General features: G+C 42.5%; 1 protein-coding gene across 1 annotated transcript; it reads right to left on the minus strand.

Annotated features, from left to right (window-relative positions):
* Nucleotides 1-855: 855 nt before the first annotated feature.
* LOC109776876 (glutamine-dependent NAD(+) synthetase) lies at nt 856-10507 on the minus strand. Its single transcript, XM_045234616.2, has 15 exons — nt 10119-10507; nt 9803-10020; nt 8733-9038; nt 7965-8188; nt 7421-7524; nt 6781-6915; nt 5542-5710; nt 4768-4903; nt 4094-4232; nt 3389-3565; nt 3032-3199; nt 2585-2680; nt 1693-1821; nt 1329-1609; nt 856-1195 (listed from the first exon to the last, which is right to left on the minus strand). The coding sequence occupies exons 2-14, from the start codon at nt 9994-9996 to the stop codon at nt 1373-1375; spliced, it is 2214 nt and encodes a 737-aa protein (XP_045090551.1). The 5' UTR covers nt 9997-10020; nt 10119-10507; the 3' UTR covers nt 856-1195; nt 1329-1372.
* Nucleotides 10508-12681: the final 2174 nt, after the last annotated feature.

Genomic DNA, 12681 nt, shown 5'->3' on the forward strand with positions numbered 1-12681 from the left:
AACTTCCATGTACTATGATGTACTCCCTCCCTTCCTAAATATAAGAGCGCTTAGATCACTATTTTATTAACGATCTAAACGCTCTTATGTTTCTCTACGGACGGAGTATCCAACACGTCGCCTTTTTTCAGAAAAAAAATGTATCCAACACATCGCCTTCAGAAACAACACACACACAGGCGCAAAAGACTTGTCCGTCATTATAATGATGAATGACGGAGACATCCATTCGGAACACACGGAAACACATTTCGGCCTCTCTGTGTCACTAGCTAGAACCTAGAAGGCCGCCGAGATGGGAGCGCCCGTGCAAGAAAAATGTAAAGTGTCTCGCGCCAAAAGGATCTCATACAACTCCTGCGCCATATAACCTGCTGGTGGACTGTCCATTTCGAGACAAGAGCCATATCAGCTTATCAGGATCAGATCCTGGAGTGGTGGACGAAGAGTCTGCCTAGGGAAAGCATCTGCAAGGCAAATGATCGCATATCTAGACGTCATTCCAGAAGCTAGCTAGCCTTCTCCCCATTACCAACCAGCCCCAGCATGACCAAAAAGGAGGGTTGGATGCCAAGCTCCAGACCCATTAAACAGCCTCCATAACCATTTTTCCAACAGGGATATGTTCCATGATACTGTATTTGGTGGATCCCTCCAATGCTCAAAGAATCTCCCTTTGCAGGCGACCCACTCTGTTCCCTGATCCATTTACCTGGTCCTTTTTACCTGGTGCGTTCTTCCGTTACTAGCATTTGCCACATCCTAGCTGCTCATGTGACATTGGCATGACGTGTTCTTCGGCTTTCGGTTTCGTCTTGGTTTTCTAGGTTCCAACATGTGTGGCCAGCAAACTACTTGTACAATCAAGATCTCACCAAACTTACTGTCTAGTTGGCGCTGTAATTGGCATTGTTAACTTGAACAGTGCAATCAAGACAACTTCAATTGACTGAAAGTAGTGCAATTAAAAGGACACGGGGGGAGGCCGGGAGAAGAAACTAAGAAACATCAATCGTCCATGCCTTGAGGAACTCTTGTGTTTGCCCCTTGACAATTATTCTATGTACTATTCTGGTTTTGCAATGTACTCCCTCTGTAAACTAATATAAGAGCGTTTAGAATACTGAAATAGTGATCTAAACGCTCTTATATTAGTTTACAGAGGAAGTACTATCCAACCTGCAGCAGTAAAGTCCTGCAAAGCCAAAGTATCCATCAGCACCAAGAAGCCACCTCAAGGCACCACCAAACATCAAGTTTACATAGAGGACGTGGTCATAATAAACGAGTTAAAAGCTTCACTGAGATTATTGTTAGAAGAAGTTTACCTGGCTCGCATGACCTACTTCATAAGTCGGCATGTCCTATTTCGTTACAACCCGACACTGGGATTGGCAGATCCCGCGGCCACGACCCCCATCCCACCTCCCTGGGCAGGCCTAGCGGCTCCGTGTTGTCTGAGCTGCGAGTCTGCACGACGATCTTCCACCCATTTGCCATCTTTGTCGATATCTTGCACGAGTTGATCAATCTTGCGAAACTGGTACGGCCATGTCGAGTTGTATAGGAACTGCCGAAGATCGAACCTGTTATCCTCTGGTGAATAGCTCTGCAAAAATAAAAAAAGTAGATTAGTGTCATAGCAACGGAAGGCGGCAGATCTTATGCCAACAGACTGAAACAAGCGAGCACCTCCGCGTGATAGGATGGTGTCAAGACCGTCATCTTGTGCCGGTTTATGGCATAGTACTTGAAGAAGTGCTTCACTTTATCGGCCACTTCTGAGGGGGATAGTCGCCCACACCACCTGTGGCAGAGGTTCTGTAGCAAGATGTGTTAGCATTTAACTGGAAACATATTTGCACTGATGACAATAAATTCAATAAATTTCACTGATAATTTTAAGATAAACTACTACCTCCGATCCATATTAATTGGCGCTGATCTGGTACAAAGTTGTACCAAATCAGCGCCAATTAATATGGATCGGAGGGATTAGTTATTTCCTGTATCCAATCCAACTTTTTTTTCACAACTATCATTGCAATAGTAAGACTACTGAAATGGGAACACTACTAAACACAATAGAAACACGGCGGCACCATTAAAAATAATTTTAAAAAACTGAAACTTCTTGTGTAGATGGAAAGTAGCATAATCTAGCATACTGCACAAACTCAGTCCAATACATAACACATATTAAGAGAAAGTATTGGGTGCTCACGGTACAACTAACTTAAAAATAAACCCCATAAAAGTCATGAAAATTTCTCACATATATACACCAGAGAAACAACAACGGATGCTCCCAGTCTTGTTATTACATAGATTGACTTTTGATGTCTATTGGTAAGTTTTTATTATTCAAGCATGAAAATAAGTTTGTGGAAGTGTCAGTTTTTTTACTTCACAAAGACCTTTTCTACCATCTACTATTCACCCTAATAGTGAGAGGAGAGGTGAAAAACATGCAGGCGAGTAAAAGCTCAACATCATACAGACATTTTAAGTGTGCTGCAAAAGGATATCTTGAATTCTAATTTTCGGTTAGGAAACAAAATAATCAAGTCAGCTGTAGACCAACCTGAAACATCGAAACAGGACCGCATCGGAATATTTTCCTTAATCTCCCATATATCGATAACTCCTCGTATGTCATCCCCATGTCCACTTCATCCAACTAAACAAATGGAAATAGGGTCAAATGAGAATACTTGAGTACAGATACCTAGTATATTTTTTGTTGATAGCAGCTGGCTAAGACAATCGTATGCACAAGTATAACTGAAACCTGAATGGATAATATGCTAATGGAATATTTGAGCGCAATGTAACAATTGAGCTAAACAATGTTCTGTTACCAATCGCGAGACAGAAGCAGCATCTACATATATTTTAAGCTATAATGCACTCAAAGTACCAATACGGAGGGGGGAAAGGAGCAGGGTCAAAAGCACCGGGAACACCAAATTCCCGTCAGCAAACTAAAGCCAAACTGGAAATGAATAGAATTATTTGGACATTTGGTCACCTGGCTATAATCCGTGCGGATTGGCTCAAGCTCTGCAGTAGGAGGTGCAGCTTCAACCTCAGCCAATGAAGAATACTGAAGATTAACTGCTGCCCATCGTAGGAAAGCCCTAAGGTCTTGCTTACTTACACTTCCAATGGGGTTTATATCGGCTGAGCTGCAGTCATACTAAACAAACGAAGCAATAGATATTGTCGTTACTCATTAGTTGCCATTGCGGACTATCAAAGAGTCGCAACAAGTGCTGATTGCAATGAAGGATTCGTGAAGGAAAATATATACTTGGTTTCCTAGGGCCAACATGGGCGAGAACATTATATCTAAAGGGAGCAGACACGTGTTAAACTTTTAACTTACTTTCGTCAAGTAACCACGCAATCCTTCATCCACATTTGAGCTTCCAAGAACAAGATAGAACCCAGACTTGCTATGAACCCATGGCATTAGAGAGGCCATCATAAAGGCCAGCACCATCCTGATTCGAGCTTGGATATTTTGTAATCCCAGATTTTCAGTATGTGATCCCCCGTCAACCTGAATTATTTTAGCATACATATTTGATCATCAGAATTTACCTCAACAGCTTCCAGCATGTCAAGGAACCAAATGCAAGAATGTTACTGTTCCTAGTCACTTCGTGAATTATGACAGTTCTTGCTTTGTAGGTTATCTAACCTAATACATTTGGTTTCTCAAACTAGAAAATGAAATTTCAGAATTGTATGCCACATAGCACTTGCTCATGGTTTCTTTCCGTTTCTACTTCCGTAGTTACAAAGAAATGTTCCTCTGCTCATATATTTCACTATTTCAGAATGGATGAGTACTTAAGTTTGGGATATTTTGCATCCAACCAGTTAACATTTACCCACCACTTAAGGATATAAGACAAGAACTTCAGTTCAACATTCTTTGTTAGCCGCATAAACAAGATGTTGGTGAAATGGGGATAAATTTGAAGTCGAATATATCTTCCCAGTCCTTGCAAATAAATAATATATATTCGCAGAATCCATTTAAGCAATTTCTTTAGTAGATTAGAATGTCATAGTATCAAAATACCTTGTAGTGTGGTCGCTTGCCGGTTAATCTTTCAAACAAAGAAAGAAATGCAGACACTACACTGTCAATAGGTACATCAAAGTGGAACGAACCAATCTCTTCCGCCAGCCTTTTGGCGCGTGATCTGGTATCTTCAGAACTGTGGATAAACATTACTGTGAATAAGGGAAAATAAAAATATACTGTGTGGGAAAGCAAAGTATATGCAAAGCATAATATACACTGATTTGTGAAGAAATTGAGAAATAGTAAAAATATAAATTAAAGAAGAAACGATCAGTGGCATATGTGAAGAAGTCCAATGCCTTGTCAAATTCTGGTAGCTATTTCGGTAGTAAACTGTATTGTTCTTGTTTCAGAGATCAATGCCAGCTTCAGTTCCATGAGATGACTCTCCAACAGTCCAACAATGCAAATTTCATTAGTACTCTCATGGAACTGAAGTTGGAGTTTACAATATTGTGCCAAGGATGTCTGAAATGCTAGTTTCAGTTCCATGAGATACAATACAAATGATACGAGCCGAGCAGGGCTTGAGAGAAAACACAGTACATATCATCATTATCAAGTTAATCAATTTACAAAGAGAATGCATTGATGCATGTCAAATGGGAAGAATGATACTCTAGAGAAGGGTACACTGAAAAGAACTGAATCCTTAAGCCAAAGATTACCTGTTTTCTGTTCCCATGTAAACAGTATAAAATAAACGTTTTGCAAGCTCTCTGCTGTCTGTGGGGAACTCCCCATCTCTGTACTGACCAATCCGCGCAGCATCTGCCTTAACTTGCTCATCTCCTTTATCTATATCTGCATGTTTGGTGTATTAAATGATAATTAGTCTCATAAATAGGTATTCCCTTCATTCAGAAAAATAAGGCAAATTTTAACTTCCAAGTTCAAGCTTTGACCAACAATTAATGCGATAATAATAATGTGTAGGTTATGTGACATAAATTTGGTATTGTTCGATTCGTGTTGGAAAGAAATTATGATCTTGAATTTTCTAGCTATTGAACACTTGAACTTGGACAGACAAAATACGCCTTATATTCAGGCAGTGTTGTCTTAGTGGAACCTATTATTACTGAAATCAAAATAATAAGAATGCTACAGCTAAGAATATGTACAGGGATCAGTGCTGATAGTTGCACCAAGGGGCATGTAGTTCCTCCTATTTCTTTTCTAAGCACATATGGTTGCAAATCCAGTGTGCAGATAAACTATTTAACTGTGTTCTGTAACCTACTCCCTCCTTGCCAAATTTATGACCCAGAGACTCCATGAGCAATGCATGAAGCATAAACAATCCGTTTTAACTCATTCTTGGAATGTGAGTTGTTGCTAGTATGCACTATAATTTGGCAAGGAGAGAGTACATCTCTAAAAGCATTTTATAAAATACTATGCTAATGGAGGAAAATTAAGAAAAGACTTTTTGACCTGACCTTTTATGACAAGCTGGCACATGCAGCCAACAATTGCTGCAACGGATGAACTATCTGCACCACCAGAAAGTGGAAGCAAAAATCCTGACGCTCGGCTTCTGCGAAGATAATCCCATAGCCAGCAACTAGGTCCAAATGCAATCTCCTCTTCTGGACAGTGATACATAATCTTCAGAGATGATAAAAAAAAAGGTTAGTCAAAACTTCGCATCTGCACAGTATGTGCCTCCAAACTCCGACGACATAACCGAAAGAGGGGGGGGGGGGGGGGGGGGGGGTATCAGCCGAAACAAGCAACAGGTTGCACAGGTAAATATTATGACTCTAAACTGTGAATCGTCAAAGTTTCCATAGGAATTTCCAACAGTGCCCAGGTTGGTCCGCATTTTGGATTTTTTCCCCCAAGTACTACAAAGAAAAAAAAAACAGAAAGATGGCAACACCGGATTCTAATGTCGCTGAGTATTAAAAGTCATAAAAAGTTCACTGGGCACCCTGTTGTCTATTGACCCATATGACCATATCTTAACCCAGCTCAACAATTACTCTTTCGAATCAACTTTGAAATTAAGAAGGCAGCTTAATAACTAACAACGCACCAGCCGTCTAGCCCACATGACTTCAAAGCTTTGTCATCTCCTACACTAATTTGTGTGATGTCTAAAACGAGGCTTTCGGGATCGCGTTCTTACGACTCTACCAGGCCGAAGCGATACGTAACGCACTTATATTGTAATTTTCTAGTATGGTTGTCACTTGTCAGACTGCGATCCCATTAGTAGATTAGCTTGGATCATGATACGGTTTTCTCCAGGCAAAACTGGAAAAAGAACAGTGCAACATCGCAACCCACTTAATTTGAAGCATGTCCGGGCCTAGGTGGTTCGCGACGTGGTATTAAACTCTAGTTCGTTTCTCCTGTACCATCATTTGGTACCTCCAGGCCACAAGTGGAGAGGCTCTACCACTGCACCGTTTAGTGGTTATCGATGAAATTACTTCACCCGCGGAAAGTTAGCCTTGCTCGCTTTAGACAAATAATCACAAAATAATTATACTTGGAAATATAAAGCTCATAGTATCATGATCCTACTATACAATGGGTTCTAAAGCAATTCCTGAACTTAAAAAAGAAACAATTCCTGAACTTAAAAAAGAAACAATTCCTGAACTTTCGGACATGGTTAAAAAGAAAGTATCATATACTGCAGCGCTCCAGAAAAAGAAACGTAAACTAACCTCCACTGGATCAGTTGGAATCATTCCATCACGAAATGTTTGGCAAAGCTTATATTGCACCTTAACACAAGGTACTTTTGTTACATGGCTTGCCTGCTCCCTAAAACTAGACACACATGCTCGATAACTTGATACCTGGTTCCACAAAAGAATGTTCAGTTATGCAAAAATTCGATCCATATAATTATGTCGAAGAAGAATCATTATCTACTAGAACTAGTAATTTATAGGCTAGAAAAAAGCTCTCTTAATAAATATGAAAGAGAAGAACCAAAAATTTATGACCTTAGAGAATCCTATACAAAATAATAATTCAACTAACACAAGAATAAAATTACCCATAGTGGAGATGCCAATAATTGCTGAACAACATATGATGATGAAACGATTGGTGGCAAATGTTCTTAGAGGCAAAAACAAAGAAAGTAAGCAAACAAATTTACAGAAGTGTGTAGAAATTGTCTGTCTGTGAGTGTAGCGATTACCCTATTTTCAAGTACTCCTATAGAACATGTTTTCATACCGCCATTAATATTGATTCAAGAGCCTTCAGTTATGGAAATTATTTAATCAAAGAAGAATAGTAATCACTAACAGCATTATAAGACTGTATCTAAGATCCAAAGGAGCTAGAACTTACAGCATCCAGATCTATCAAAGCATCCAAAACTTCAACATCCTTCAATGAGAATTGCGATCCCTGGGCAACCACATCCCCATTTACCGCAATGCAGCAGCAGCCATCTAGTGAGAACATTCAGGATAACTTAGAACAAATTAATCAAATCATACAACTCTGATAAATACGATTCATGAATCCGTAAAAACAACTTAGCACATAACTACTGCTGGATTCAGTAAAATACTGAAACATCACTCGAAGTTCAGTTTTAGGAAAATACATTACTTTTACCACCTGTCAGTGATTTTACCGCAGTCAACAACATGTGATGGGTATATCCAAATACAAAGGTTATTTCCCAAGGACCATTTCAGAAATTTGAATCACACGCACTTCCTTCAAAGCGACCCGCAATCGATTGCATTCTCAATGTTGGAACGAATAACAGGAGACCGAAAGATCGAACTATAACTAATAATTAAGTACTATGGAGTTTTATAAGTCCAAAGAGAGAGGTTAGTGTTAAGAAAAACATAGAGAAAACACCGACATATTAGCATACCATAATAAAGGCGGCCACCATCACAACCCTGGTGATTAGCATACATGTATACACCACCACATAAACGGGTTGCATCTTTTATGGAATCAATCCGAAGATTGAGCTTCCTTAACTGATGGTGGCTTCCACTTGCATTCATGAAGACCTCCACGCCACTAAATGCTAGGTCAATCCTAGGAGCATTTGCAGTGAATAGCTCTTCACAGGTTTCAGCAGCCAAAGAGCTGAAAATTAATAACTAACATGAAAAGCTATAATAGAATCAGGTTAATTAAGCAGTCCAAATATCATCAAGAAATGCCAGATCATCAATCACATAACAAATACAATTACTAATTAAGAATATTTGATAACATAAACCATATTAGCAACGAGCAATTTGAGCATATATGCTAAAGAATCATAAACACGTCATAACAAATTTACAAAAAAAAAAAATAGCGCAATAGCACATTTACATTAGATAATGGGACTAGCTAAGTGTCAAGAACTAGAGATGCATTCTGAATATTGTAAAGAGGCAGGAAAAGGCAAAGATATTTGCTCAAAATTATCCTAGAATATAATTAACAGTTACCAAAATAAGAACATCCTAGGCACTTAGATTCTATATCCAACTTGATTTACAAAATGTTAGCTGCAAATGATAGTATTGGTGTTTAAAACATCCAAAAATATTGCTTTATCTGGTACGATAGCCAAGGCAGAATCAGCCTGAAATGACAAGTTCAGAGTCATAAAAAAATCAATTTAAGAATTAGTACTTACACGTCAAGAAACTGCAGATAACCATAACCAAAAGGTACAGTTTCCTGGTTTATAACCTCTGAGACATCAATAGGGAGTTGAAAGTCCACAAGTTCATCTTTATATGTCCAAGCAGAAAACCATCGAAATTCACGATAGTTTCCATCATTTGCAAGGGACATCTTTGGCCGAATCATAATTATCTTGCGATTTAGGCAGAAAACCTGGCAATTGTACCGTACACTCTTGAAAATAATAGGCATTCCTATGCTGCACAAGATGTCGTTTGTATAGTCACCAGACAAAATGTCCTTCAGGCACTCCCATCTGCAGGTTGTTCATATAAAAGAGTAACTAACAGAGAGAATAATATAAAGCTTGCAAATATTCCATTAATAAAAATGTGAAATTGCAGGCAGAATATCATTACCAGGGAGAGAGTAGGTATTGTTTGTTACACTTTAGAACTACCAATTGGTAAACAGATTAATGAAATTACTTTACAGGTGATTTCCACACACTCCTTAAAGAAGCTACTAACTAGTGATGCACTAAATACTACCAATTGGTACGCAATGAGCACTAAAAGAGTTGACATACAAATTCAAGCTCCGTATGCATATGGTAAAATTTGCATGAAACACATAAATAAAGCTAAACAGATTAATGAAATTACTGTTCACAGGTGATTTCCACAGACTCCCTAAAGAAGCTACTAACTAGTGATATAATAAATATAACTCCAACCACTTCAATTATAATCTACAAGTGATTTCCATACATAGATTAAGCTAAAGAAAATACTGTTTATGGGAGAAAATAAAAACCTTACAAAAGCTTCCAATTAGTGATTGACTAAATATAACTCCAACCACCTCAATTATAATTTACAAGTGATTTCCATACATAGATTAAGTTAACTAGCAGTGGAGAGCCATAACTTCCTAGCTGAATTCTGTGTTAAGGAGTATGACTTAACGTTTAACAGTTCATTCAGTTTCCTAGCACCGTTATGGCAGTACAGGTTTTGCACAACTCACAGGTTCTTCAACTCATCATCAGTAAGTAGGTTATGGGGAAGGAGCACTCACGCGTGCGCGGTGGTGTCCTGCTCGAGGAAATGGTCCTCGCAGCCATATCCGGTGAGCTCGAGCTCGGGGCCGATGCGGACGACGGCGCCGGCGGCCTTGGCCCGGGTGATGGACTCCTTGACGTTGCGGAGGTTGGTGTCGAAGTCCATGGCCCACTGGTTGAGGTTGCATGTGGCCACCCGCAGAAGCCTCATCTTGCCGCCGCCCGAACCAACAGGCTACACACAAGCACAAGCAGGTTAACACTAGAGCAAATCCATATGATTAACTGAAGAAGTACACATCGCAACTGAATTTACAGAGAATCGCAGCTTACCTTGAGTCACTGTTGAATTGGATACTGAGGGTGGGTCACCGGCGACCTGGAAAGGGGTGAAGCGGCCCCTGGATCCGGAGAAGGCGAGTGGCGGATCTGGAGGGAGTGGCCGGCGGACGGCGGCCTGGACAGGAGGAGGAGGAGGAGGAGGAGAAGGCGGGTCGGCGGTGGAGCACGGCCCGACCCTACGGTTGTGAGGTGGAGCGGCGCGAGGATGGTGGCCGGGCGACGAGGACCGGCCTGTGGGGGAGGGGCCGCTGGCGTGGAGGTGGGGGGCGGCGGCGGAGCAGGAGGAAGGAGAGAGAGGGCCGGCCTCTGACGGACATATGGGTAAAGAAAGAAAGAAAGGATTCAGGCCGGCTTTGGGTTCATTGGAGGGGAATTTTCACGGGATTCCGGTGCTCAGGATCGTCGCGTTTGGATAACAGGACGGATCGCGGCGCTGAGATTCCCGAGGATCGGATTCCAGAGGCTTTCTGGGCATCGGGTCCGTTCGGCCCCTCGGGAAATTCGCTGGCGCCAAAAAGAGCGGTGCCGGCCGCGCTGCTCCGCCGGATGCTGGCTATATGATTTTGCCAAGTCATATTTTTTTTAATAAAGGGTAGATTTTATGGGCTTAAAAGGAGCATCAAGATGATACATCACACTGAATACACACCCGGCCTCTGCATAACTAAGATGCACACAGCCAATCCAACACACACAGAAACACACCGGTAACTAGCGAAGTCATAAGACCAAAAGCTATGTGCAGGTGTGCAAAAAAAAAGAAATAAGAAATAAGCCCCAAAGCAATCAGATGAACGACCGACAAACTACAACTAAGACCATATCCGCACCAACCATTGACACCACATGGATGACAAGGATCTTCAACAGCAACGCCTTCAGGAAGGAAGCGACACCGTCATCGGATCCAACCACAAAGGCCAGTATCAAAGTTTTCACCCTGAAGAATCAGTCCGAACATATCCGAGTAATGCCTCCAACAAGGTAACGACGTAAAAAAAACATCGCCATTGCCAGGAATAACCACTCGGGTCTGTCCTAGGCTTTCGCCCCGGAGCTCGAGACCGGGTGCACATTGCACCGCCATCCAAATCTCACATGTGTTGTCTCCACCGCTTTTTCGCTATCCGAGCAGCTACAATTGGATCGCCGCTACTCCACAAGCAACCCTCTACGTCAAGTCATTGTCCATAATTTATAACCCACCACTGAAGTCATCCACCGGATCAGGAGATAAAACCTCCCGAAGTCTTTTTGATGATGTCGTGGATCCGTATGAAGTCGCTGCCGAACAATCTACATACGCCACCATCCGGCCAATCGGATCTAAATCACCTCATCCATCCAGCACATCACCGCAGCCCCAACAATCCAGAGACCGCGTGGCCGGAGCAATGCCAAGACCACCGTTGCCTCAACGACCGCCACGCCGGAGCGACCACACAGATCGAGGGAGATGGGCGCTACCAGAAATGAGGGCCGCCATGCATGAGGCATATTTGCGACTGGCCGCAGCTAGGTTGGATCTTGGAAGACGTCAGGTGCAGCTCATGGGGAAACAGACCGCTGCCACCATGGCCACTGCCAGTCTGCGACTCCATCCGACACCAGCTGCCGCAGACCAGTACACCATCTTGGGGAGGAGGTCAGGGGCGCGCGCAGCAAGCTAGGGGATCGATCTGCCCCGTCGCCACCATCCGCCATCGCAGGAGCTTGCCGCAGCCGCAGGTCTGCCCCAGCGCCGCCCACACGGCCACCTCGGCAGCACCACCACCAGCACCAGGGGCCGCCGCCCCGGCTCCCAAGCTCCGCCGCCTAGACGCTTCGTCCGGGGCCGCCGCGCCGTGCCGGCTGGAGCGCTCCCCGCGCAAGGGATCTCAGCGCGAGAAGACAACCCCGCCACCGCGGTCGGCCAAGCAGGCATAGCCTGCTGGCGTCCTCCGGCGGCGGCGGGGGAGCAGATGGAGAGGATGGGGGCGGCGGCGGCGGCTTGCGTTTCCGCCCGAGCCGCTTCCTTGTACTATTAACTCTAGTCAAGACTCTAATAGCCGAGATCTACCTTATAGCCTGCAAGTACAATAATCACATACAAATATGTACTACTTTGTTGAAACATGGCCCACTTTCCTCTCTCACATAGTGTCTAGGAGTGCGTGCTACAACCAGCTGTTAATTAGTAGCCCGCTTCTCTTCTCTCTCCTCTTCTCTCTGATGACCCACAAGTATAGGGTATCTATCATAGTCCTTTTTATAAGTAAGAGTGTCGAACCCAACGAGGAGCAGAAGGAAATGATAAGCAGTTTTCAGCAAGGTATTCTCTGCAAGCACTGAAATTATCGGTAACAGATAGTTTTGTGATAAGGTAATTTGTAACGGGTAACAAGTAATGAAAGTAAATAAGGTGCAACAAGATGGCCCAATCCTTTTTGTAGCAAAGGACAAGCCTGGACAAACTCTTATATAGAGAAAAGCGCTCCCGAGGACACATGGGAATTATTGTCAAGCTAGTTTTTATCACACTCATATGATTCGCGTTCGTTATTTTGATAATTTG

Source organism: Aegilops tauschii, chromosome 3, assembly GCF_002575655.3.
Source record: "Aegilops tauschii subsp. strangulata cultivar AL8/78 chromosome 3, Aet v6.0, whole genome shotgun sequence".
Classification (NCBI taxonomy): domain Eukaryota; kingdom Viridiplantae; phylum Streptophyta; class Magnoliopsida; order Poales; family Poaceae; genus Aegilops; species Aegilops tauschii.